Below are 26,981 nucleotides of genomic sequence, written 5' to 3' on the forward strand. Positions count from 1 at the left end.
CCAGAAGATGGATATTAACAAGAGAAGGTCTGAGAAATAAGAACCATGTATTTATACCACTACCTGAATCCCGTGTTTTAACTGTACATGAAAAGCTGCTTCAGAAGTAAGCTGCCTTGGGTTATTAAAGCACACAAAAGCTCTACCTCATTGAATGTCTTTGAACTTTACTGAGTCCCACAAGCGATCCTGACCCCTTTGCCCTTTTGACAGGTAATAAAGTTTACAGCAATTCCACACCAAGCCATGCACCAGGGAGTGGTCATAGTAGCAGAAAGAGCTGGGAAGGCAAACTCAGAAAAAAAAATAACATTAATATATTGAATGTGTACAAAGAATATTGTAACTGAGCATATTATTTAAGAGTTACTTTTCTCTGTTGGCTTTTTTTTTCCACCTTCTCCAAACGTTTTATAATGATGTTAAATTGATTAGTGTTGTTATGAAACGAAACTGGTTTAATTTTAATTGCCAGGCGTTCCTATACTCACTCCCAGTTTATTTACCAGGTAGCGGACCTCCCGGTGAATGGCTTGAGGATGGTTTTCGCTTGCGTGACTTGAATACAGTCACTATGGGGGACTTGCCTGCTCGGTTGGACTGGTCTATCATGGGCTGCACTATTCTTCTCCGGGCATTAATAAACCTGTAACCAAGAAAGTGAAACAAATCGTTATTCCTTAAAAATAAAAGGGGGGGTTGAGGAAGAGGAAAAGATGAATTGCAGTTGGCGTAAAACTAGATCTTGGCAAAATGGGACTCCTTCAGTTCTCTCCATTGCTCTATGTGCAGCCTCACGTGCTGGAAAACCTGTAACCTCCAGTGACCTTTGAGTACACAGGCTTGGGGTTTCTGAGTTGATTTATGTTTGCCTGTTTTACCACAGTTGGACACTTCCATTTCATCTTTTCATGGGGGAATTAGCAGAGTTTTCAGGAAACAATACTAGCCACCACTCCTTTCATTTGCAAAGAGAGAAAATTGGTGTAAAGAGTTAGATGCTCTTAAGGGCATCTGTTACCTCTCCTAATTAGTGACATTTCAATCTTATGTTCTCTGACTTCTTTTTTACAATTTTTATCAAAACCACCCCTACCTCTTGCAAACCTAATTCTATTTTAATGCCCACTATTAAGATAATGAACTGGGATGGCAGCACACCATCAAATGAGAGAATGTCTGGAGTTTATCACCACTAACTCACACTGCTTAGGACTTCAGAGAAATGCATTCCTTGTAGAGATTTCTTGGGGTGGCTTTTTTTTTTTTTTTTTTTTTGCTCTTTATGTAAAGTCTGAGGTCAAGGCAAGGTCACAGATATACAGTAATTGAACTTATAGTTTTGCTTTCTCAAGCTAGTACTGAAAATTTATAAACATCTTATTAAGGCACTTAAGTTACTTTAAGTTCCTTAATAAGATAGTTTTGTACAATTATTTTTGTAGCCTCTCCAAAAGTGACAAGTCACTGACATGTAAAAAAGTAGTTAATATACGTTCTCCAGAGTCATACTCATGAGATTCTAACTCTTAAGATCCGTTTGTTCTGCATAATATTAAAAATTATGCATCAAATCCAGAAAATGAAGAGGACATATTAGATTCTGAAATAGTAAATTCCTTTGAGTTCCCAACTTAGACCAAATCTGAGCAGGACATAAAAAATACAATGAAAAGTTTAATAAGGCTCTATTAATAATTAAAGGATCCATAGTCCATTATGAATTCTAGTTTGTAAATCTGCCCACTTCAGGAAGGAAAATAGTTCCTAAAAACCAAACCATTAAACAGACAGGGACAGGTTTTCAAAACAAAAATGCATACTTCATAACATTTTAAGATTCTCAATATCCTGTATCCTTGCGTTCTTTCATTATCTGAGAAGTAATTGAAACAAATAATGAAACTAGAATCTAACTAAAAGGTATACTGTTTGTGCTAATTCTTGTTGGCAATACATATTATATCAGTTCTTGTATATGAAGTCCCTGAACTGCTAATAAAAATATTTAAAACACAGGTCTACAACAAATTGTGTTGCAAATCAGGTTATCATTATCTTGTATAAACCATGAAAATTGGAATCATGTGAGCAGAAGGTTAGATTAATTCTCCATTCTCATTATAAGCACAGGTGTAGCACAAACACCATGTGAAATAACCAATTAAAATGAAAAAAAATCTGCTTTTTCATTAGCTGCCTTCACTGCATGACCAATTAGAAAATTATTTAATATTAATATTCTGCATATACCAAAAGTAATTTTCATAGTAACTAATGTAGGTAAGAGAGCAAAAACATCTCTTTATCTATGGTACTGTTCATTATCTGCAGACTCTTAGAGGGAAGGAATTCTGTCTATTAACTTTCTTTTTCCAGACTTTTTAAAAACATAATCTTTTATGGATGTGACTTATACTACTTACCTAAAAATAGGAAGAGACATTTTTAACAGATGAGAAGCCTGGGCTCGGAGAAATTAGGTGACTTCTTTGAGGTCACATGTTGCAAAGAGATGTTAATAATTTGCTAAATGACACACAGCTGTCAGTGGTAGCAAGCACCCTCCTCTCTGGTGCTCTGGCACAGTGACCAGAGCACCGCAACTACGGTGCCACTCATCTAGAATATCCAGACTAAATAGATATATAAAAATTAGCTGGTTTCAAGCCAATTACCACTGGCAGCAACCCCAGTGTTTAGTCAAGGAAGAAGCATGACTGTGAACATTTTGTAAATTGAAAATTTTGATGGCTGCACTGTTTGTGTGTATAGGCAAAGATAAGGCTATTCAAAAAGAGAGAGAGAGAGTGAATACAGTGACTTGATTTATCTGTATTCCAAAACTTGTCTCCATCATATTCACATATTGAGATTCCCATAAACTAATTCATAATAATCAACTCAGGTTTGAGTCTATGACTATTAAAGTCATGAGTTCATTTTTAAAAATTACACCTCAGGTTTCAAAAGGGCTGTAATGGTCACTTCGTTTGGTCACTGACATGAATCCCCTATATGATATCTGTCCCCCAAAAGTACATAGGTAACCTCTGCTGAACTAATACAGCACTCACCACCTTACTTGAGAGGCCACCCCATCTATAAACAAGGCTGTTAGAAGGTTCTGCCTTACTAGATCAAAAATATTTATGTTGGTGCAAAAGTAATTGCGGTCTTGCCATTACTTTCAGTGGCAAAAACAACAATTACAGGGGGAGGGGGGAGGGATAGCATTAGGAGATATACCTAATGTAAATGACGAGTTAATGGGTGCAGCACACCAACATGGCACATGTATACATATGTAACAAACCTGCACACTGTGCACATGTACCCTAGAACTTAAAGTATAATTAAAAAAAAAAAAAATTACTTTTGCACCCAACCTAATAGTTTCATCAGTACAACTCCTTGGGGTACTGTAAGCAATTCTAATTTTACTTCCACAGGATAGCCCTTCAAATAGTTAAACATAGCCATTATGCTTTATAGCCTTCTCCCCTCTAATCCTTAGGTTAAACATTAGTGATTCTTAAAAAGTGCCTGCTAGAATGTGAGTCCTTCTAGGATATTGAGTCCATTCAATACCTGGACCACTGTCTGCTCAGTAGGCTGATCTTTGTCTATGTCCCCCTGAAGCCTTGCAGTGGACAACACCAACAACATTTATTCCAGGCCTGCTCTGATCCCCAGGTAGAAAGCAAATACACACAAAAAATACCACAGCCTCTTAGCCAACTGCCCACAGGTACTAGATGTTATTTGCTTCTTTTTGGTGGCAAGAACTGTTTGTTGTTATTAAGAACACAGATGTAAGCTACCCCTAGAATATGTAGATATCAAAGGGGGAAACCTTTAATTAAAAAATAAAACATAAACAAAAACACTGAAAACCTGAGAAAAACTAATCACCTTTTCTGAGCTGTTTGACCACATTAGTAGGTCTACCTGCAACTTCTTACTTGTGAAACATTTAATTTAAAAAATTCAATATAATGAAATATCATTAGTACATATAGGATGTAGTAATCTTCAGAACGTTACTGAATTACAATTACTACACTTATATGAACAACTTATTATTTGGGGTCATGATGGACATCTATGTGAAAACAACAAAGTAAACAGCAAAATATTTTATTTTTAAAACAACATCACCTTTTCGACCTTAAACGATCTCCACATTTGATTCTCTTTAGTGTATTTTATCATTATCCCAGACTATTTTATACATCCTCTCTCTTTGGAATTATGCTACACACAGCAGAGCCATGTTTAGATGGCTTCAGGGTGAATTCAGATACAAAAACATTTTCCTTCTGGGCAAAGTAATAAAATGACATTCTTGCTCCTCCCACTATAAGTCAAACTGAGGTCAGTTCCCCATCCCTCTATCTGTTTAAATAAATTGGTCCAGCTGTTTGTTTCTAAAATGCCCTTTGACCTTGTGTCTCATCCTCCCTGCTTTTGTGACAGAATGCTTTACTTTTCATTGTGGAAGAGTCTAAATTATCAAGAATTCTCTAAACACCGAACCAAAAAAAGAACTGTACATATGATGTGAACTTAAATGAACATATTGTCATTTTAAAATCCTGTCATTTTAAGAGGCATAAGTAAAATAGTTATCTTAATCCTATATGTATGTGTGTGTGTCTGTGTGTTCAAATATATATCTACATTTATGTATGAACACATAAATATATGTTAGAGATTCAACATAGAAGAAATAGTGTTTTGGAAGAGAAATATAAAAAAGAATGACAAAATTCCAATTTGAATATACTATAAAAAATACATTCTCCAACAGCCACAAAATGGTTTGAGATAAAATACAAATACATATCTATGAAATACACACAATCTTAGAATTTTCCATACTGATAAGGTCTCTTTTACAAAGTATGTTAGTTTAAAGATGTAAGAGGAAACTTTTGCATTTTTATAATTAAGGTCCTAATATTACATAGCCCTTAAAACTCAGATATGGAATGTCAGGAGTACACAGCCACATGACAGTTTTGCTCACTCATTAAAATAGATAGTTACACACCTTGGTTTAATGAAATATAATTCAAATTTGCCATACATTGGGATTCTTGAAAAAGTAAATCTTTTCGTATGCTTTAAGGTTAGAAAATGTCTCGTTTGCTTTTTCATTTACATTCGAACATAGGGTTTCTTAAAATCTAGTTTGCTTTGAAAACACAGTCTTCTTTTGTGAAGTACTTTTTAAGAATTGGACTCCCTGCAGGTGGTGGAAGACTGAATTAGGAGAAGAATCTTTATATTTCCTTTTTTTTCATAGAATCATGAGTTAGAATTTCTTCTTCTGACCAAACTATCTCCAGTCTCAAATCAAAAAGCTTTACAAAGGAAAGGAAGATAATGGGTTTACTCTATAGCTTTTTTTCATGTCCAAATAGAAATATATTTCTTTTTTACTTAGTTGTTTGTTTAAGAGTCAAGTCCTAAAAAGCGAAAGAGGAAAGTTGGCAGGGGAGCAAAATCTCCAAAAATCTGAGACCTGGATCATCTAAAAATTGAATTTTATTTTGAATTTTTTATAGGAATCTGACAAGGAGAATGGGAAGTGACTGTGACTCATGTTTAAAAAAGAAATACAGGAAGTTTTGCTCTGTTCTTTCTTTTTTGTCCCCAGATGTTTATTTATCATTAGGCTTTTTTTTTTTCCACTGGACTAATTTCATCTATCTCCTTTTATTCTCAGTCTTTGGATACCTGAATAGTTTTCTGAGCAAGATCTGGCAGAACAGCTTTTTGAAACTGACCTTTGTCCTTTAGTTTATCCTCCACTCCTTTCCCTGGTCTCTTCCCCCAAAACTGAATTGCTAAGTTTAGTTTCCCTCTGTGAGAACCAGGAGAGGTGAGGAGATCACAGTGGGCATCTGTTAGGAGCCAAAACACAAGGTAGTTTCCCAGTTTCACAGGCAACATTTTCCACATACCTTTGCCCTTTTCCTCCCTTGTATGGCTCTCTGTAATACTGATAAAAGTAAAAAAAAAAAAAAAAAAAAAAATTACTTGCTCACTTTCAGAAATAGCATTTTCACCTTTACTCAATTAGTTCTATTCCTCAGTGTTTACCACTCTACTTACTCCCTGATAATTAAAGGAAGCCCACATTTGGTTATGTTAGCATGCCACAGCCAACTTAGTAAACCACAGAAAATCACAATGGTGTTGCCTCCAAACAATGACATGGCTCTGCTTCACCCCCTGTAGTGTTTCTTGCCAACTAGGCGTAAGTGAACTGTCAGCAGGATAGCGGTGGACATAGAATTACTTCAGAAGGTTCCTAACTAGACAGAGAAATATCATTTTACAACATCTGCACGTACCTAAGAAGCTAATCAACTATTAAGAAAAGATTTTGTTAATTAGTTAGATTGATTAGTGGCAATGCCTTCTATACCTATACTATCCCTTAAGGGAAGTGCTGATTATAATAATCTTTTATTAATATTTAGCTAGCGTTAGGAATATCTCTATAAAAACTTAGTAATAAAAATTAACACTGTGCAATCTTAAATATAAGATTTCTGCATATACTATTCTTTATTCAATAGAAAATAAACATGCACAGATGATAATTGATATATAATTCATTTTTGTGATTTCTATAAATATTTTCAAATTTTAGAATTTAAACCTCATGAAAAATCTTCAAATATAAAATTTATCATTGGAAGGTAGTTGTCAAATCCCAACATTTTGTTATTTTTTTATTCCAGGAATTTCCTCACCATAGCATTTCCTTCATCTATATCATAGTCATTTAAATAAAATCATATCTACTACTTTTTTTTAAAGTCAGCATCCCTTAATAACTTTTAAGGCATGTTTTATAAACAAACCCTCAGGGAAAGAGGTCTAGTTATCTCCCATGTAACTCTCTGTTCTTTTAAACAACAATAAAAAAATCACTCCGAAATTTTTCTGTTGGAATTCTTTATTTTAGATTTACATTTACATATTGGATTTAATGATCCATAACTGTTGGTCTTCAGAGTTCAAGTCTTCTACACTCCCTTTCTTTGTGAAATAAAATTTCATGAAACATGATTTTAAGATATTCAAGAAAGTTGACTCATTCTCAAGTCAAACCTTATGAAATCATGTTTTTGGCACCTTTTTCTAGTTTCTTAACCTCCTCCAGGATCCAACAGTTCCAAGATTGCAATACATCATCAGTGTGTCTGCGGGTAGGGGAGGTAGAGAACAGCAGCAGGAGGAGAATGGACAGGAGGGGAAAAGGGACCACCTCTCTTCTCTACCCATTTGATAAACAAAATATTGAAATTTGCTCAAATCATAAGAAGTCCATCAATCAGCCACATGAAAAGTTTTCCTTCTCTAACAGTGTTGGGGGTATTTGCCAAATTACTTTAGAAAGAACTGAAATTGTCTACCACAGTGGAGGAAGCTAATTACATATACAATTTTCTTTTCTTTCTTTTTTTTTTTTTTGAGACAGAGTCTCACTCTGTTGCCCAGGCTGGAGTGTAGTGGCACTATCATAGCTTAGCAACCTCCACCTCCCTGGCTCGAGTGATCCTCCCACTTCAGCCTCCGAGGACTACAGTTATGTACCACCATGCCTAGCTAGTTTTTGTCGTTTTGTTTTTTTTGTAGAGACAAGGTTTCACTATGTTGCCCAGGCTGATCTCAAACTCCTGAGCTCAAGCCATCCAACCTCCTCGGCCTCCCAAAGTGCTGGGTGTGAGACACTGCACCCAGCCACTAAAATTCTCTTTAAAGCAGCTTGTGAAATGAATCAATCACTAGTTGACAATGATGATGCAAAGTAATATCAAAACTCATGATTATTTTGGCCTTAGGCATTAAAATAAATTTAAAATAATTCATCACTTGGTATATATTACAGAAAATTTTCCTTGAAAGCAAATTTTGAAATGACTTCTTTATCCTAAAAAAAAAAAAAAAAGTGATGGCAGGGAGTTGTGGCTTATGCCTATAATACCAGCACTTTTGGAGGCCAAGGCAGGAGGATCATTTGAGCCTAGAGTATAAGATCACCATGGGCAACATGGTAAAACCCTGTCTCTACAAAAAATGTAAAAATTAGCTGGGTCTGGTTGTGCACACCTGTAGTCCCAGCTACTAGGGAAGCTGAAGTGGGAGGATTGCTTAAATCCAGGAGGTGGAGGCTGCAGTGAATCATGATCACACCACGGCATTCCGGCCTAGGCAACAGAATGAGACAGGGTTTATATTTATATTTAAGTAAATATGAAATATTTACTTACATATAACAGACAATTTGCCAAATTTGAGTTTGTATAACCTTATGGAGCTAAAAAAAAATAGTGGTTTAGAATATAGATTTAAAATGATTATTAGCACAATGTAGAAGCAATAGCACGATCTAGGATAATATAGCAAAACTTCCTCTACTAATGAAAAAGCTAAAATAGGTATAATAATGTCTTCAAAGAATAGAAGTGTCTGTCTTTAGTTTAATAGATGAACCATTTTTCATTTAAATTCCAATTTTTCCATATTCACAAGAAGTCAATAAAATTGAATCTAACAAAACATCCCTTACACATTACTGAATAAATGTATCTATTTAAAGCAAATTCTAGTTTTCTGCCAATCTCTATTATAAATATGATGAGCAGATGATTTGTCATCTAAACTGGGACACGTTTGAGAGTGAAGAGGCACTGTTAACAATTACACTGGGCAACAGGCATAAACCATGAGCCTCCCAGGAAAGTGGGATGCATGGTCACCTTAATGATCAAATATGCTTTATTTTCCAAAGAAAGTTTCCCCCAAATAATTTAAAACCCCGTTGTGTTAGAATGGCAACCAGTCCCCATATACATCAGGTTTTTTTGTTTACTTGTTTGTTTGTCTTTGAGACAGAGTCTCTCTCTCTCTCTCTCTCTCTGTCACCCAGGCTGGAGTGCAGTGGTTCGATCTCAGCTCACTGCAATTTCTGCCTCCTGGGTTCAAGTGATTCTCCTGCCTTAGCCTCCCTAGTAGCTGAGATTATAGGCACCCACCAACATGCCCAGCTAATTTTTATATTTTTAGTAGAGACAGGGTTTCGCCATGTTGTCCAGGCTGGTCTCAAACTCCTGACCTCAGGTGATCTGCCCTCCTCGGCCTCCCAAAGTGCTGAGATTACAGGCATAAGCCACGGTGCCTGGCCCTAATCAGGTATTAAAGAATCTTAGCTCCATATTGGAGTACCTTTGAGCTCCTTCCTTTCTCTAGGATCTTGCCTGTAGTTGCCTCAGTTCTCCAAGTCTTCAGCAACCATAAACCTCTAGACCTGGAGTCTCTGCTCATGTCAAGAGAGGATATCTCAAAATTTAGCTTGATTTCTAGTTCCGTCTGGTTATGAAATTAGGCTATAGAATGGCACAATGAAGATGATTTGACTTGAATGGAGGCTTGCATCTATTCCTTGGAATGTTCACTGTGACCTCTGTTTTAATGAGTAAAGCTTGAAACCTAAGCTCTGTGTAATAATATATGTCAATATGTAACCTGTAGACCTTTAAAATACAAATGGAAACACACTTAAAGGAAAACAATCTCTCGAATAAAGACAATAACATTAGCAAAATGACATCTTGGAATTTGTCAAATCTTTGAAAATGCTTATGGTCATCTAAGTCATTTTGAGGGAACTTTGTGCATTTTACTGCTGAGTTGCTGGATTTCAGTGTGACTATCCTTTTTCTTTTTCTTTTCTTTTTTTTTCTGTCTTTTTTTTTTTTTTTTTTTTTTTTGAGATGGAGTTTCACTCTTGTTGCCCATGCTGGAGTGCAGTGGCGCAATCTCGGCTCACAGCAACCTCTGCCTTATGCGTTCAAGCGATTCTCCTGCCTCAGTCTCCCAAGTAGCTGGGATTACAGGCATGCACCCCCACTCCCAGCTAATTTTATATTTTTAGTAGAGACGGGGTTTTTCTATGTTCATCAGGCTGGTCTTGAACTCCCGACCTCAGGTGATCCGCCTGCCTCGGCCTCCCAAAATGCTGGGATTACAGGCGTGAGCCACTGTGCCCAGCCAACTTTCCTTTTCTTTGAACATCACTCATAATTATCACAGTCAAAACACTACCCAGTGGCGGGGAAAGTGAGAGCAGTGTGTAGTGAGAAGAATATGAGAACTGAGTGGGAAAACTGCCACTCACCGGCAAGTTTTCTAGCAGTGTTTAGGTGCTGAAATTGGGATGATCGAATGAAAAGTGCTTTGCAAATTATACAAACCTAAGACAGGTCTTTGTTGCTATACTGTCATTCCCCAAAATACTTAATGGTACCAAAACTTGTATATGAACGCTTATAATGGTAAGAGATGAATATCAAATGCCCATCCACTGATAAATAGGTAAAAAAAAGATACCGTATATCCATACAATGGAACATTGCTCAGCCTTGAAAGGGAATGAAGTGCTGATAATACATGCTATGACATGGATGAACCTTGCAAACATTATGCTTAGTGAAAAAAGCCAGTCTCAAAATACCACGTATTCCATGATCACATTGGTGAAATGTCTAGAATAGGCAAATATAGAGACAGAAAGTAGATTAGTGGTTGCCAGGAGCTGTTGGAGAGAGAGACGGAAGTATAAAGAGGGGCAATAGCTAAAGGGTACAAGGCTTCTTTTTAAGGTGGTGAAAATGTTTTTTAATTGACTATGGGGATGGTTACACAACTCTGTGAACACACTAAAAACCATTGAATTAAATGGGTGAAATGAGGGTTTATGAATTATATCTCAATAAAGCTGTTAAAAATAAGTACATTCTAGTGGACTGGAAGAAGCACTGGACTAGGAACCAGTCCTAGCCCTGCCTCTAATTAGCCCTGAGCCTCATCTGTCATATGATGCATAAATTCCCTCCCTCCCAGGATTTTTACTTTATGGTTCTGCAGCATAGGGTTTCTAAAATTGTAATCCATGCTCCCTTTTGACACATCAAAAATCTTATATTCCTTTGTTATTTGCAATTTCAAAAGAAATAGCATGACTAAAAACAAAATTTAATTCTCAATATGCTTTTTAAATACTATATTCACTCAAAATGATTGGGACATGCTTCTTATATGCCCCCCTACCCCCTCTCTGCGCCCCCTCCCACCCCGCCCCGAGTCCTTAGGATAGAAATCTCTGCCATAACCTACTATACTTTCCTTTCTGTAAACAGTATTGTCAGGTAACCAGCCAGGGGGCTGAGATCCTATATCTTTTTGTACATGTTCAATTCTTTCCATAAGCTTTTAAAACATCCCCCTACCCACTCCCCGGCCCTTTCCAAGTACATCTGAACTATGACCCAAACTAGCGAACAAACAAAGTCAACCACGGCAGATGTCCTAGTGATATAGGCCAACAAAACCCTTCAACCAGACAACAAACCTCAAGACTACTGGTTTGCATTTGATTTAGTTAGCATCCTAGAGTAAAAATACTGAAAACTTACATGCACGTGTGTGTGTGTGTGTGTGTGTGTGTGTATAATTATATGCTGCATTAACTTCCATCCGTAGGCAACATACTGTTTTTGAAAAAAAAAAAAAAAAAAGTGACTTTATCAATATTAAGCCAGATCTCACCAAAGGCAGGACATTTATTTTTGAGCTAAGTTACATATAGCTCCAATCATCTCCCCCAGACCTGGAGGAGTTAATGTGTTTGAAAAAGGAAATACTTTTCCCCTTCTTCAACCATAGGATCTAATCTTGTGAGGCACTGGTTAGTTAAGAGGGTAAAAAGGAAAAGAAACCTCTCAAATATGTCGGAACAGATTAATATTCTTTTGTTTATTTGTTATTGTTCAGGCATCAGAAGCATGATAGAGTTAATTATTTTCCATATTAAGGGGTCAGGCTAAGAGCGTTGTAAGAATGAAAATAAAATAGACAGGAAAATATTAATGATTATGAGGGCATTGAACAGGACAGCCTTATATTTGCCAAAGTTACAGGCATCCACGTTGTTGTAGGGGTTTTTTTGTTTTTGTTTTGTATGTCCTCTTTCCCCTTGAAAATCAAAAAACGAAGCAGAACATAACCCTCAGCGTCTACAGAAAGCTCCTCGGCATGCACACACTGGAGCAATGCAGACCGGATCTGAGACCAACGTTTGCCCTCGGAAACACTTCCTTCCCCCGAGCCCCTGGCTCCACTCCATTTTTCAAGAAAACTGTTCTATTCAACCAGGAGGCAACATTTGCCCCATTTTTTAATATTTCAGGCTGACTTTTTAACCACTCAAAAATGCTGTTTGTTTTCTGTAGGCACAGCCTGAAGCCAGATGATGATGTAAGTGAGAGGAGAGAGAGGGTCTCTCTGGGTACTGCGCTTCCGTGCTTAACGGTTAATCACCCAACACCAGCCTCAGCAACTGTTGACACAAAATAGGTGGAGATCAGGTCTGTGCAAGCAGAAAATACCAGAAAGGCAAACTATATGTAAACACACTTAAGACATATTTGACAAGAATAGACCTAAACCTGACTTGCTAGGAAACTACTAATGTCTAAAGCTTCAATGCCCCTCTTAGCCGAGTTTGTTTCCCCTTACAGAGCTTCCTTTGAGAAGATGAAGAGTAACATTTTAAAAACTAAAATACATTTACAGAAGACAGCTGAGACATTTGTCCCCTTGATTCACATAGTGAGTTTCAAATCTGCTCTTACATACAGGATTTATGGAATGTAATACGGTTCTTCCACGTATACTTGGAGTGGAGCCAAATGAAAGAGGGAGGGGGGTTTGGGGGGTGGAGAGAGACAGAGAGAGAGAGAGAGAACACGTACACACAACCACAATTCAAAAAGTTATTTCTCCTGACCTATAAAACTCATGCAAAGAAGCAAATGGATAATGCTTAAACAGTCTTTTAATCTTATGTAACTGACACCTGACAACCCATTACTTATAGATTATTAATGCATCCACTAAAAAGTTTGTCATGTTCAAAATTACTGGAGAAAAAGATTGAATGCCTGAGGAAAAAACAAATTTTGCTGTACAATAACTTCAGAAATTTCGAGCCTATTATCTGTCATGCCCTTCCTAGACTCATAGCACACTGCTAAAAACAACTGATTTATCTTTATTATGAATCCTAAAATGACAGCACACATCTTTTTCATGTCTTGTGATAGTGTTTAATTTCATCTAGTTTTTATTTTACAGTGTTTGATTTGCTTATGTAAGATGAGGAAAAGTTACAACTACAACTTTTTAATTAATTTCTCTGTTTGTCTCCTTATCAAAGTATTTTTTTTCCTTCCCCACTCCTAGGATAAAGCTGGAATGAGAGTTTCAGAGCGCGCACTTTACTTCTCTTTGATTCACATTATTACACAGTCTGGAATATTACAGCTAAAAGAGTCCTTTGAGTCCTGACTAATTCGTCCTACTTGTCCATTTTAAACCAGAGGACACTGTCGCCCAAATCCAAGGAGTAGGGATGAGGGATGAAATGTTTTGATTGCAGCGACCTGTCCCTGCATTTCCCTTTCCCATACTTGCCCTGTGTAAATTTTAAGTTGTCATGAGGCTTACACCTTAGCCACCTGTGGATGAGGCGTAGCCAAGCTCTTCCCCCTTGACCATGACACCTCTCAGCCCCTCATCCCTATGCCCTCTCCAGGGAAATGGGAGTCAAGTCCTGCCCCATCGGGTTGCCTGACCCACAGCCTGTTGTTTGCATTTCTCTGACCAGATACTTACAGACACACTGAAAACAAGAAGACTGGCTTAATTAGGATTTGCAACAAGTTGTGCTGACCTGCATACCATGTTCAAAGTCAACCACCGTTGTCACTGGTTTCATTGCCTTGAAATGAATCATGGATATTCAGAAACATTGGGTCCCTGCTGGGTAAATCAGTCTCCCAACTCACTCAACTCTGAGCCTCACTTGAACCCCAACCCTACAGGGTCCCGACATAATTCCTCAGGTTGTACCAGCTGGATTGCAGCTCCCAGCTAGTGTCTTGTCCTCCTGAGAAGCTCAGCAACTGCCTTTGAATGCTGGCTGGAGGAGAAACAGTGGTTACACAAAACCATATTTGGACTTTCAAATCCACCCTTCCTACATCCTAGACCTTCATTTCTTTTCTCACCTAGACTTAGGGCCCCATGGTGGAAGGAGCAGGGTTTTTCCAGCCAGCACAGTGGTTCAAAGTGTACTCTTTCATAAGGAACTTTCATCTTTAACAGTATTAACGATGTGATTTTATGCAGTGGGGAAAAGCTCTGAGTAAACTTATGGTGTAAAACTTACAACAAAGTATATTTAACAGACTGCAGAGTCATTTTCAAAGAAGATTGTTTGTTGGAAATTTTTTAAATCTGAAGGAAAAAAAAAAGCAGTGTCTCTGTTGAACTCTTAAGACTCTCTGACATGACAATACCTGAAGGTTTCTAAATTCACAGCTCTTTTCCCTGCGAGCTATTTGCTCAGCTTTCCTAATAATACCCTGCCTGTCTGGCACCCCACCAGCTCTGTCTCAGGCAATATGCAAGCTAAACATTTTTTGACTGATTTCAATATTTTCTTATGAGCAACTAGACAGTATTTTATCTAGTGAGTATTACTGATTGCTATAATCTAAGCCCAGAGTAAGCGTCTGTAAAGGTAATATTATTAGAATTGACACTCAAGGTGAAAAGCAGAGCAATTAACCGAGGCTTGAAGAACAACAACCCATTCTGAAATATTCTGGGGAGTTCTTCCATTTATATTTCTCCTTTTTCTTTTTAATATACCGCACCTGTTACTCCATTGATCAATTAGGAAGTCTACTTTAAATGTAGGTTACACTTCAATTCTCAAGGGAAAAAGTTAAACCACCTGCTTAATACAATTACTTTCTATGTGTGAAGCCGTTCCATCCCTAGGTGATTCCTAGGCAAGGAAAATCACCATACAGCCCACACTTTAATTTTGTAGTTGAATAGCAAACAAGTGACCCAGAGCTTCTTGCATCGTGCACTGTTTTTTTCTTTTTTTACATCTGTTTTCCTTGCTTTTGTGTCATGCCTCTGTTTAACTTTATTGACAAAACAATCTGTGTCTAATATTCAAACAACATCTGTAAAATGTATTATTAAATTATGTTGGAAGAAAAAGCAGAACAATTCTATGAAACCCTATGACCCTTATTGATTTTTAGATCACAGAAGTTGAAAGGATAATTTGTGAATGTTTTAACATTTACATCTAAACAGGTACCTATATTTATAGAATCTTTGATTATTTGTAAAAGTATTTGCTACATTATTACCATAACTCAGAAAGAAACTTGACCTTTAACAGTTGAATCTGTTTATTATAATAAAGGAGATCTTATTTTTAAAAAATAAGTTTACATTTTTACTTGCCAGTGGCATAAATCTCCAAGGATAACATACTTTTTTCCCACTCGTAATAAATGGGAAGTGATGCCTGAATGCTTTGTAGATTCGAAAGCAATAAATGAAATAACTAGGAAAATCTGGTATGAGCACTAAATCTAAGAAATGTAGAGTACCATAGTTCTGAACAGTGTCATCTTGGCTGCTAGGATGGAACCTGGAATTTTATATGCTCTCTTGATGGAGAATAATTTTTCTCTCTATATAAATACTGTATTTCACATACACTATATATTTTGCACCTAAAACCCATATTGCCTTCTCAGAGCATAAAGGGACAATCATTTAATATCAGAACTTAATAGGAAAGTGTTTGGATGAGGAGTAGTAAACAAAGAAACTGTAAAATGTATTCAATACACCCTAGGCCAAAACTCTGCTGAGGCAGGAGGCAACTGAGGCATCCAGTAAGTACAACACAAGTACAAGAGATAAGTTTTCATCACAGGGAATTCCCAGGTCCGCAACACTGGTGTGATCATGTATAAGGGAATTTTTATCTGACCATTCTACACTCACATTTTCAACATAAAAAAATTAAGTTGGTCTATTCAGGAGAAAAAACAACCAAGTATTGATTGTGTGTCTGTGTGTGTGTGTGTGTGTGTGTGTGTGTGTGTGTCTTCCATAAAGTTCTACTTAAATACTTAAAGGTCTAAACAACCATCTAATCTCAAAATTTAAGATGTTTCTACTTAAATTACTAAAACATTTAGCATATTGATAATGTTTGCACTGCTGATATAACATAAGTATTTGTTAAAACCACAACAACAATAAAAAAGCAAAGAGACAAAAGCCCCTGATGCTATTATTTATCATTTTTGGATAAAATTATAATTGGGAGCAAGGGACCAAAGAAGGAAGAATACATAAATCTCTGGTGCATATTATGTTTCAAAAATGATTACACTTTTAAATCTAAGTCAACCACAACATACTAGATTGAAATATTTAGACAACTAGTTATGGAGGTTGATTTTTTAAAAATATGCAGTCACATCAAATACTTAGATAATTTATGTAAAAATATTTTACTCAAATTATTTACATAATTGCCTCAATTCTCAAAAAATTTATTGGCATAGACTTGGCCCACAATGTCACATCTAATAAATTTCACATTCCATCCTAGGGCCCACATGCTGTAAGTACTGATGCCAACCGTTTTAAGATTCTTTCTCTCCATTTTTATTCTGACAATTGGACCAAAATAAGAGTTATAACGAGATTTTCTTTTTTCCAGATTTTCTCTTAATTAATCAAATCAGTCTTATTGTTTTACTTTTAAGTTCTCTCTTTTGCCTTTCTCCCCTCAAATCCCATGTACTTTAGCTTTAGCCACCTGAGGCAGGTAGTATATATCACTGTCAATTCGAGAAATGTAAAATTAGTTCAGTGATGAAGTGAAAGAACCATTAAAATGTAGCAAACTTCTTGTCTATTTTTCAGTCAAAGCCTAACTTAAAACTGCATCAGCCAGGATTTCTATGACACTCTAACAACTAGACATGAGTTTATATTTTTCACTTACATATTATATATTTGATACATTATGTTACTGCTAATAATTATGACTGATCTACACTCAACCTGTCCTTCAGCATTTTATTGAATTGCATTTCAACAGTGACTCATAGTTCATACAAAAATGTACATGTGTATTAACAAGTTTTAAGAAATCCAAGAAGGAAGACACAGATGTTTAAAAGTTGTGGATAAATAGATGAAAGGGAAACACAGAAATACTAATGATGACATTTTCAAAATTATTATTTTTAGTAGGAAATAACTTGTACCGATGCTCAGTATAGATAAGATAAAAAACATTTTTTATAAAAAATGTTTATAAGTGGGTGCAGTAGCTCACGCCTGTAATCCCAGCACTTTGGGAGGCTGAAGTGGGTGGATCTCTTGAGCCCTGGAGTTAGAGACCAGCCTGGGCAACATAGCAAAACCCCTGGCTCCACAAAAGAAAAAAAAATTAACTGGGCATGGTGGCATATGCCTGTATTCCCAACTACTGGGGAGGCTGAGTCAGGAGGATTACTTGAGCTAGGAGTTGGAGGTTGCAGTGAGCCATGTTCACACCACTGCACTCCAGCCCGGACAACAGAGCAGGACTCAGTATCAAAACAAAACAAAACAAAACAAAACAGGAAGAGGTTTCTATAAAAATTAATAAACCATTAAAAATTCAAATCAAACATGGTATTGTCATTATTTGTCAAACCAAAGAAAAACAATCTCTCTTACAACTTTTAGTTACTTGAGGGACATTTTCTACAGCAAACAACGTTGTTAAATGTTGAAACAATTGCCAAATGCAAAGCACTGAGGTGCAAGCAAAAGCCACTTCTAACTCCATATATATACAAGTAGAGAGAAACCACACACTGCACAAAGTGGCAGTTAAGCACAGAATTGTGTTTCTGTCCCAAATAACTAAGTAAAAGCTATTTTTAAGTTATTTACCCGTGCAGAATTGAATAGCAGTGTGAAGTTTAGGGTAAAGTCTGCATATACTTTAAAATTATTTTAGAGTGTGAATTAAAACTTTTTAAACATCCTTTCTCTCCCTTCTGGTTACAAAACTGAGAAAGTCGAATTGTGATCATGGACTGATTAGGAAGATTGCTCTCCGGCAGAGACTGTGCATAGAATTTAGAAAACTGTGTGTATATATATATTGCTTGAAGTCACAAGAATGCCTTCCTCTTCCTGCATTCACAGGAAATATCCCATAATAAGGCCGTCCACCCATAGTAAGCAACTTGTATTGGGATTTGTTCTCTGGTAACTGTGTTTATGAGTGGAGTTTGCTAGCAACCCTGCAGAGGAAGAGAGATGGCTCACAGGATAGATCCCCTGAATGACAGCGCTTTTCGTTTCTTAACTAGAGAGCTTGTCCTGCCACTCCTTTGCCCGCAAACAGGAACACTTCCCAGGGAAATGCGGACATTTGTGCAGCCTCCATTGTATTAAAACTGTCTCAACATCAGCTTTAAGTTTTAAAATACAGATATATGAATCTAGATGTGCACGCAAAATTGATGGTCTCCCCTATAATATCATCCAGGACGATTTGATATTTCCAATATGTAGTATTAACAGCCTTGAAAATTAAGACACAGTAGCAGGTAGAAATAGGCAAACAAAAAACCTCAGCAGCCACACAACTCGTAGTAACACATTTAGGTGTAGTATGCCTTTGCTTGGTTTACCATCCACTGATGAAAGGGGCTGCAAAAATTGATCTCTCAAGGCAGCAGTAAGGTCATAGAAATTGATAACCCTTACAAGCAATTCTTATGTGAGTCTGTCTGTGTCTTGCAGATAGTGCACTTTGTAAATTAATCCTCCAAAGGCAAATATATTGTAAGTAGCTTGTTATCTCTAAAATACTAAATTGAAGAATACATGGGATTATATTGACAGAAATTACATTTTCTGTAATGGGGTTTAATATATCTGAAATCTCTCCCAAAGGCTCCCAGGCTCTCTAACAGAGAAGGGTCTGTTAATGTAGGTGCAATAGACATCAAGAACAAATTTATTCACCAAAATGGATTAGGCCATGTAATCAGAGATTCTGTAATATTAATCTTTGACACTTATTGAACAGAAAGAAATACTTCTGTCTACAAACTGGCATTCCTAGTTCTCCCCTTCCCCAGCCCAGGCTTTGGGCCTTTTCTGGATTTTACTTCAAAGAGGATAAGGTTTCCCCATCATAAACACTAATCTAAAAATATTAGGACAATTAATTAGATACACTTACTTTTAGAGGATATTGGATTTCGATACCCTTCAAATATGACACTAGCCCTGGGTGATTATATGAAACCTGGCTTTCAGCACATTCACAAAGGGTAATAAATCATACTTTCTCAAAGCCTCATTGCCACACTGCTGTACATTGAGTCAGAATATTGTTGGCTGGTACTTGGTACATAATCTCAGCTTCGCCCCAAATCAGGAATTTACACTTTATTTAGAAACAGTATTGCACAGCCATGAGATGCCTCAGGTTTGGAATAGCCTCAAAGAGAAACAAATAATTTCTTCCTTTCAGTATTCAGGAGATAAGAGCAAAGGAGAGGTTATCCTTGAATGCATAGCCCTGACAAAATCTAACTGAATTTAGTTATTCAATGAATTTAAACCTGACTGATATGTGATGGTGGATTTTCTTGTTTTGTAGAAAATAGGATGATACTACTCTATCGATTACCCTGAAGGGGGAAAAGAAAGCCATAGAGATACATTGACAGAGCCATAGTGAATGTGAATTACACACATACCTATACTATGCATAAAATTGTCAACTTATAAAAGAGGTAGAAGACAATACAACGTTTTATTTCCCATACTAGCAAATGTTCTCACATATCAGTCAACAGTTTGTTTTCACTTTTGAATCAACAAGCCACCAGGGAAAGCAGTGGCAACTGGGTGTGTCTTCTTAATGCAAAACATGAGCTGCAGGTTGCCAGAGGGGGAAACAGATTGTGTGTAAACACAAAGCCAAATTACTTACCAATTGTTCACTTGAAGGATGGTGAGTCCCGTGTCTTGTGCCAACTGCTTTTTCTGTTCTTCAGAAGGGTAAGGGTGCTGAAAGAGAATAAAAAAGATACGCGTGCATCAGGCAATATTTAGCCATTTTGTCAATAGCCTAAGTGTCTCATGAAGTCTATAATTAAAGGTAAAAATGCTGAGGTGTGTCACTCTTATTAATGGAATACTACATCATCTAATTAATGGCAGTAAAAGACAAGCCAATTACAAAGATTAATGAAGTGTATAAATAGCTACTTAGGATACTTGCAGAACCTTGACACTGAGTTTATCCTTTAACAGCTTTATTTGTTGCAAACACAGAAAGTTTAGTATGATCTTCACTGTATTTTATAGGATTAAAATAAGGACAAGCCATTTGTTACCACCTAAAAGTATACTGCCCTAACTTAATATATTCATTGAACCATACATTTCTAAAGCTGACCCATTTGGACCAACAATCTCAGCTGAGGTCCACATAGTGATGTTCTCCCTCTAAAACACCATATTGCCAGATGCAAATATCAAATCTAAAGTGGGTGCTATTAAACACACACACACACACACACATACACTATTCATTTTCAGTCCTCAGCAAAAAAAACAAAATTCACCAATGTTGGTTTCCAAATCTGAATGTCAACACATGCTGAGATTCTGAACACAGGCCAATATAAGGTCAAAGACCAGCATATTTTGCATGCTAAGAACAAGCCCAGCTATGTTCCTCAAGAGTCATAGTAGATAAAAGTATTACAGGATTAGATAATAAAGTGAAATTCATACCTTCCTGTAAGAACGTTTGGAATTCTACTGAAATTAGTTTTGGCACAAATGCTTTCTGTTCAATAATCAAATATATCTAATTTGAAATACATATTTCTAAAGCTTAGGGGAGGAGCTGAGGATATGGTTTCCATCTATAGAGACATTAGCCTGCTTGAAACACCACATCTCAATAAATTAGCCCAAGATAAAATTCTTCTGAGAGTCAACCCTCTATTCTATTATGAATGGAAAAGTGCACCCCCAACCCTTAATTTAACTATCTGTGCCATGGAAACTAAATTCTCGTCTATTGAATGCTAATTAACATAGCTTTTAATTTAATTAATAATGTCTGATTAGATGCTAAAAAGGCTTGTTAATGACCACTTCAGTACTCTTATATGTAAGTTTAAATATGCTCTATATCTATACACAGGGGATTTGTTTGTGAACAGCAGAGAGATCACAATTTTTCCCATAAGCATTGTCTATGATTGTCACTTAATCAATAAATACACAATTAGAATAAGGCTTTGCTTTCATGGAATATAGTGCCTTTCTCTAAAGAGCTCCAAGTATATTACAGACAGGATGGTAATTAATCCCCATTATATCCCTTTGAGTGACATAAATGGAATCTATCATCCCTTCTGTTTTACAGGTGAGGAAACTGGCCAGGGGAAGAGATGGCCAGAGGCAGACATAAGTCAGTGATATTTCCTGCTTCCCTTTCAGTGCCTAAGCCTCACCATGACCAAAGGATGTAGCAGATGCCTTTCATAATCCCCATTCATGTCCCCTGTGAAATAACCTTCAGACTGGTTACCATGGCCTGCAAGGCCTGTCACCATCCAGCCTTGCCCACCTCTCAGATTTTGACACCTTCTTCTCACCCGCTTCCTACCCCTATACCAAGCCACACCATCCTTCTTTCTGTTTTCCTAACACCACCAGCTTTTCCCGTCACTCAGATTCTTACTCCAATGTCACTTTTAGCTCTCAGCTCAAATGTTCAGCTTTACCCTCCCCACCTCCCAGCACCCCGCCTTATCACGCTCACATTCATCTTTTTCTTATTTCCCTAATAGCAAACATCGCTCTCTGAAGCACCTGCTTTAATTGTTTATTTCCTTGTTGGTGTGTCTTTTCTCACTCATCTACCAATGCTACTAAACCCCTTGCCTTGCTTTCTGTTTATCCTCAAAGCCCAGACTGGGACATAACAGAAAATCACTAAATATTTGTGGAACAAAGGAATGGCTGTACCATGCCATGACAGACACTCTCCACTCAGATGCAACATCAAATTGTATAACAAAGCAGAAACAATCCAATTTAAGAGCCATGACACTACTTTCTTTGCTTCATTCACAAAAGTGATGTCGACCCACTTTCTTCAAATAAAGGTATATAAACCTCCTAATAGGCTAAGATTATAAGTGACTACTCAACAGAATGCCAGCCATTGCAGCCAAAGTCTCATGACTGGCTACTGAGCTCAAAGGAATCCATTACCCTAAGGTTTAAAACATAACTCCCACTGTATAAAGATTTGGCACACAATACAAACCAAATGAATTTCTTATCCCATGGATAGAATGCTGAATTACAGCTTGATATACAGTAGGTCTATGTCTCTACTAGTTGAAGAATTGTACCTAATATAGGTGACTCTATTAGATTGTATAAATGATGCTGCCACTCATTAACTATGGGACTTTGAACAACAGACAACTTTTCTTATCCTCAATTTTGTCATCCAGAGTTCTAAGATCCATTGAGGTTAAAGATTACCCAGGCTAGCAGTTCTTACAGTATTGCAGTGCCAGAAGACAAGCTCAATTTTGAAATATGCAAATATTAGCATCCCACCACTGGCACTATGTGTCAAATAAAGTTGTACACTGAAGTACACAAGCAACTTCCAATCTATAACATTTCCTGTAAAATTATTTGCTGACAGTTGTCCAGGTCTTACAGAAATCACTTGCAGTGATTTTTAATAGAATTAATAAATATGTCAACAGTCCTTCTTTAGTATAGTCAGATGGCAAAACCTTTTGCCCTGTCTTATTAGTTATGTCTTAATATTATGACCAGAACTGGATAAAAATTATTATTTATACCATTTATCTTTAGTTACTTTGAAAACTGAAAATTGTCACAGTAGTTTATTTTCCTGTATTTTCAAGAGTACTTTTGCATGCCTGTTTATGAGCAAGTTTTACAAACATTCTTACAAAGCAAATGGAATTCACATTTTATTTATGCAAGAGTGTCACAAAAATTCTCTTTGAATCATTACCACTACCTGGAGCTTCAAAGGGTAGTAATATGGCTCTCAAAATTTCAGTGCAAATTTCGGTTGTTTCTTCACATCATGTAGTTTCTGATTTCATAATTTAAATATCACAAAATTAGAAAGTTCTACCCTTTTTTTCCTCTGTCACTTTTCATGTGATCTGATTTTAAGTAATTGGAACAAACTGTGTCTAATTTCGTGCAGCATAATTGCTAGGCAGCCTCAAGCTATGGAGGCTCAGCACTCTGTCTCCATTAAGAAATTTTCAGTTGTTCGGGATATATATATATATATTTTTTAATACAAATGAGTGAGCCTGGACAAATTAAATGTCACAATAATCTGGCCATTGTTAAGAGGAGAAAAAGGTATCAACAACATTCCTAAACCCTTGTCTATGGTAGGTCAACTGAATGTATTTCTTTTTCTCATAGTTCTTGGCCTTAGTGTCCCACAAACTTTCAATTCCCTGAAAAAAGTCTGTAATTGCTAGAATCACATGAAAGCCGTGACTTCATGTAGTTAATCCTTAGCCAGCCAAAAATTCACAAAGAAGTAGGCTTTTAAACTGAAACCTAATATGTTTCAATATCTTAAATCCTATGCATCTTTACTAAATAAGCTTTTTGTGGACAGTATGAGTTATTCTTTTGTAGACTTAAAAAAAAATGACTTGACAAAAACCCAGCATGCCACAGGCACGGCTGCTGAAAAAAAACATTGAAAGCCCTGTTGCCTTCTGCCCACAGGGCTAGTGAGGCCATGCAATGGGCAAAGGCAGACGTCATTTTGCAAAAGAGATAAAGAGTAATCTCCGAGAAGTGCTGTTTTTAGGGAGAAAATGGGAAATTCATTCCAAACCTTTGCAACTAAAGGCCTATGTCACTCCTTGCCATCCTCCCAAACACCTTTGCTGTTATTGCATCTCAAGGACACAGTTTAAGAAAGATCAGTAGGCTCTTGTGAAGGAAAGATGGATGGCACTTCCCAGATATACCAATCAACCTAATCACTTCGGGATATCAAAGCAAATTTGACCACAGTCCCATAGACAGTGAGGGAGACCTCGCCTTTGTTGTGTACATTAGCCTCATGCTATTATCTTTTAAAAGCTTAATTATTTGCAAACAATTGATCAAGATGGGAATTTGAGAAAGGATATGCAAGGGCCACTGGGAGAACTGCAACACATTAAGAGAGCAAACAAAATTACCTTTAGATCTTACAATAAGAATTAACGATTGAGAGGGGAGAGCTAGGCAATGCAGTAGCTGCAAGGGTTCTTTCTCGAGTGTTTCCCATTTGATCTGCATTAACACCTCAGGAATGAGTGAAAGCCATAAAACAGTGATTATGTATGGGTAAAGCTGGCCCCTCCCTTCCAGCATTAAACCTGCACATGTGTATTAGGCTGGTTTGGCTGCAGAGAGAAGAGATGCTGGCCTCAAAGGGAAACTAGGTGGCTTGTGGGCAGTGGAACCCCAGCAAAAGGGAATAACTCATGAAATGATCATCCTTATTTCAATCGTCAACACCTTGACTTCTCCTTTCTAGCATAAATCTCTTGCTGAAATATAAACCACTTGCCACTCTTCATGTATTTCTGGATATTGCAGTGACTTCCAATAATGAACCAGTATAGAGTGATTGCTTAATGACCCCGTCAAAGAATAAAATGATCCTTAGGGTAGGATCCTGTATAAAAGAAATAGTTAAAGGATGTCTGAGAAAAATCTAAAAATAGCTTATGTAAAAGTTAAGCCTGAGCTGTCATTTTACCAGCCGCAAAGAATAGAAAGTGACAGAAAATGGTGACTTACTCAAGAAAGTTACGTCTGCACATAACCAGTGTTATTTCTTGGGACTGGGATGGGAGGGGGATTTTAAGTTGGTTTTCTGGTATTTACAAGTTTACAATACATTGAAAGAAAGTGTGTTTATTGAAACAATCAAGCAGACTATTTCAGATGAGCATCAATGGGGAAGAGACAGACTCTGTAGAATGCAGTTAGAAAATATCCAGCTTTACATCTTAATATCTTTGACCAAATGTACTTCTTTCATCAAAATTTCCACCCTTGGCTACAAATGTGGATGCCAAGAAAGTGATGAAGTTTATCTTATCTACCCTGGTAACCAAGTTTCAATAACATCCCCTCCCTCACCACCTTGGCCACTCTAATAGCACATTGTAATGGCAGCAGAAAATTTGAAAATAATCCTGTACAGAGCTTGCTGGTGAGATAATGGAAGGCTACACTGCCCCTTCTCAAGCCTCAGATTAGTAATTTCTTGTGACACAGAACTGCCTCTATACCGAAACTGCAAAACGGCTATAACAAAGCAATAGAGGTAGAAGCAATTTTCAAGCAAAATGTTACATGCTATACTTTAAAAGGTATGGGAATAGGTACCAGAGGAGCTGATCTAACAGGAGGAATTATGGCAACTGTCCAATATAAGCCTTATCCAGGCAATGTTCTGTTGCTTGGCTGAATATGTTGGAAGAACAATTTCAGAACTTCTTTTATCCTTTTTCCTCCAGCCCTTTGCCTCCTCCACAGCTAAGTTTAATGCATTAATATAAGTTGACCTTGAGCTAAACTCTGGTATGTGATGGGGAGATACTCCCTTAAAAAAAAAATCTACCATATGGTTTTTAACTATTAGATCTCTGTGCTCTTTTAAAACTTCTACTGAGTTTTTGTCACTAAGGGAATACTGTGGATCTAAATGAAAATAACCAGCTATATATTTGACCTCTAAGAGACTAAGCAGAAACTTGTTAACCAAATATATTTATATTTGTTTAACATAATGGTTTTTTGCCTATAAAACTTCTCCCACTTTAAATAAACTTGCAGCCATTTTCCCCTCCTGCATTGACTGTGAATAGCTTACACTGTGACAATTACATTGATCTAGGATACTTTTTTCCTTTAAAAAAATCCATAATGCTTCCCTATTGTCTTTCAGCTTTATGAATTAGTTTTACTGTTTCAGTGAATGCTTTTTTGTCTTCTGACTGCACATTATCAAAGAGACACTTTGTGCCTCCTATTTGCATTACAAAAGCAGTGCACCGTGCAGTCGCAGAACATAGCCTGAATGCATAGTAGTTGAGTCCTGCATCCTCGCACATGCTGGAATCAAAAGAAGGAAGGGTGGTGTTGGGACTGGCTAAGAAGCCAGAAATGTTTGGAGCATCATCAGTAGAGTCATAGGATTTCCATCCGCTTTCTTAATTCTCCACCAACACTCCTAGATTGCCTAGTTGCTCAGACTAAATGGGCTCCATTTTTTGTTTAGCGTTTGTTTTTTCTGGGGCCCAGTAGAGTCATTCTGCAGACAATCTCTCTGATTTCTGTATATCCAACAGCAGTTAAAAGAAGTTGCCATTGGAGGTGTCAGGTAGGAATCTATAAATGTAACCTTAGCACATGAAAATGACATAGGTGTGGAAGGAAAAGTAGAACGCTGGATAATGTTTCATAACAATCTTTGTTTTTTGTACTAATAAGACTATATTTATAATACACAGTAGTAAAGACATTGTTTTATAGCCAATTATAAGAGACCAATACTAAAATGCCCTGCCTGTGCGGTGGCTCACACCTGTAATCCCAGTACTTTGGGAGGCCAAGACGGGAGGATCACAAGGTCAGGAGATCGAGACCATCCTGGCTAACATGGTGAAACCTCGTCTCTACTAAAAATACAAAAAATTAGCCGGGCATGGTGGTGGGCACCTGTAGTCCCAGCTACTCGGGTGGCTGAGGCAGAAGAATGGAGTGAACCCAGGAGGCAGAGCTTGCAATGAGCCGAGATTGCGCCACTGCACTCCAGCCTGGGTGACTGAGACTGTCTCAAAAAATAAATAAATAAATAAATAATAATAAAA

At 37.0% G+C, this 26,981-nt stretch overlaps 1 protein-coding gene across 7 annotated transcripts in view; it reads right to left on the reverse strand.

Annotated features, from left to right (window-relative positions):
- The window catches only part of MEIS1 (Meis homeobox 1), a 138,367-nt gene that overhangs the window by 4,661 nt on the left and 106,725 nt on the right, over positions 1 to 26,981 (reverse strand). For 5 of the 7 annotated variants that reach the window (XM_063594906.1, XM_063594907.1, XM_003830909.5 and 2 more), the window contains 2 exons: positions 19,988 to 20,064; positions 588 to 646 (listed from right to left, as the gene is read on the reverse strand). In XM_063594906.1, the coding sequence (XP_063450976.1) occupies positions 588 to 646; positions 19,988 to 20,064 (136 nt within the window). Of the gene's footprint in view, positions 1 to 506; positions 647 to 19,987; positions 20,065 to 26,981 lie in introns of all 7 variants that reach the window. The other 2 variants (XM_055107893.2, XM_034953282.3) reach the window with 1 other exon arrangement.

The sequence above is a fragment of the Pan paniscus genome, chromosome 12 (assembly GCF_029289425.2).
Source record: "Pan paniscus chromosome 12, NHGRI_mPanPan1-v2.0_pri, whole genome shotgun sequence".
NCBI lineage: Eukaryota > Metazoa > Chordata > Mammalia > Primates > Hominidae > Pan > Pan paniscus.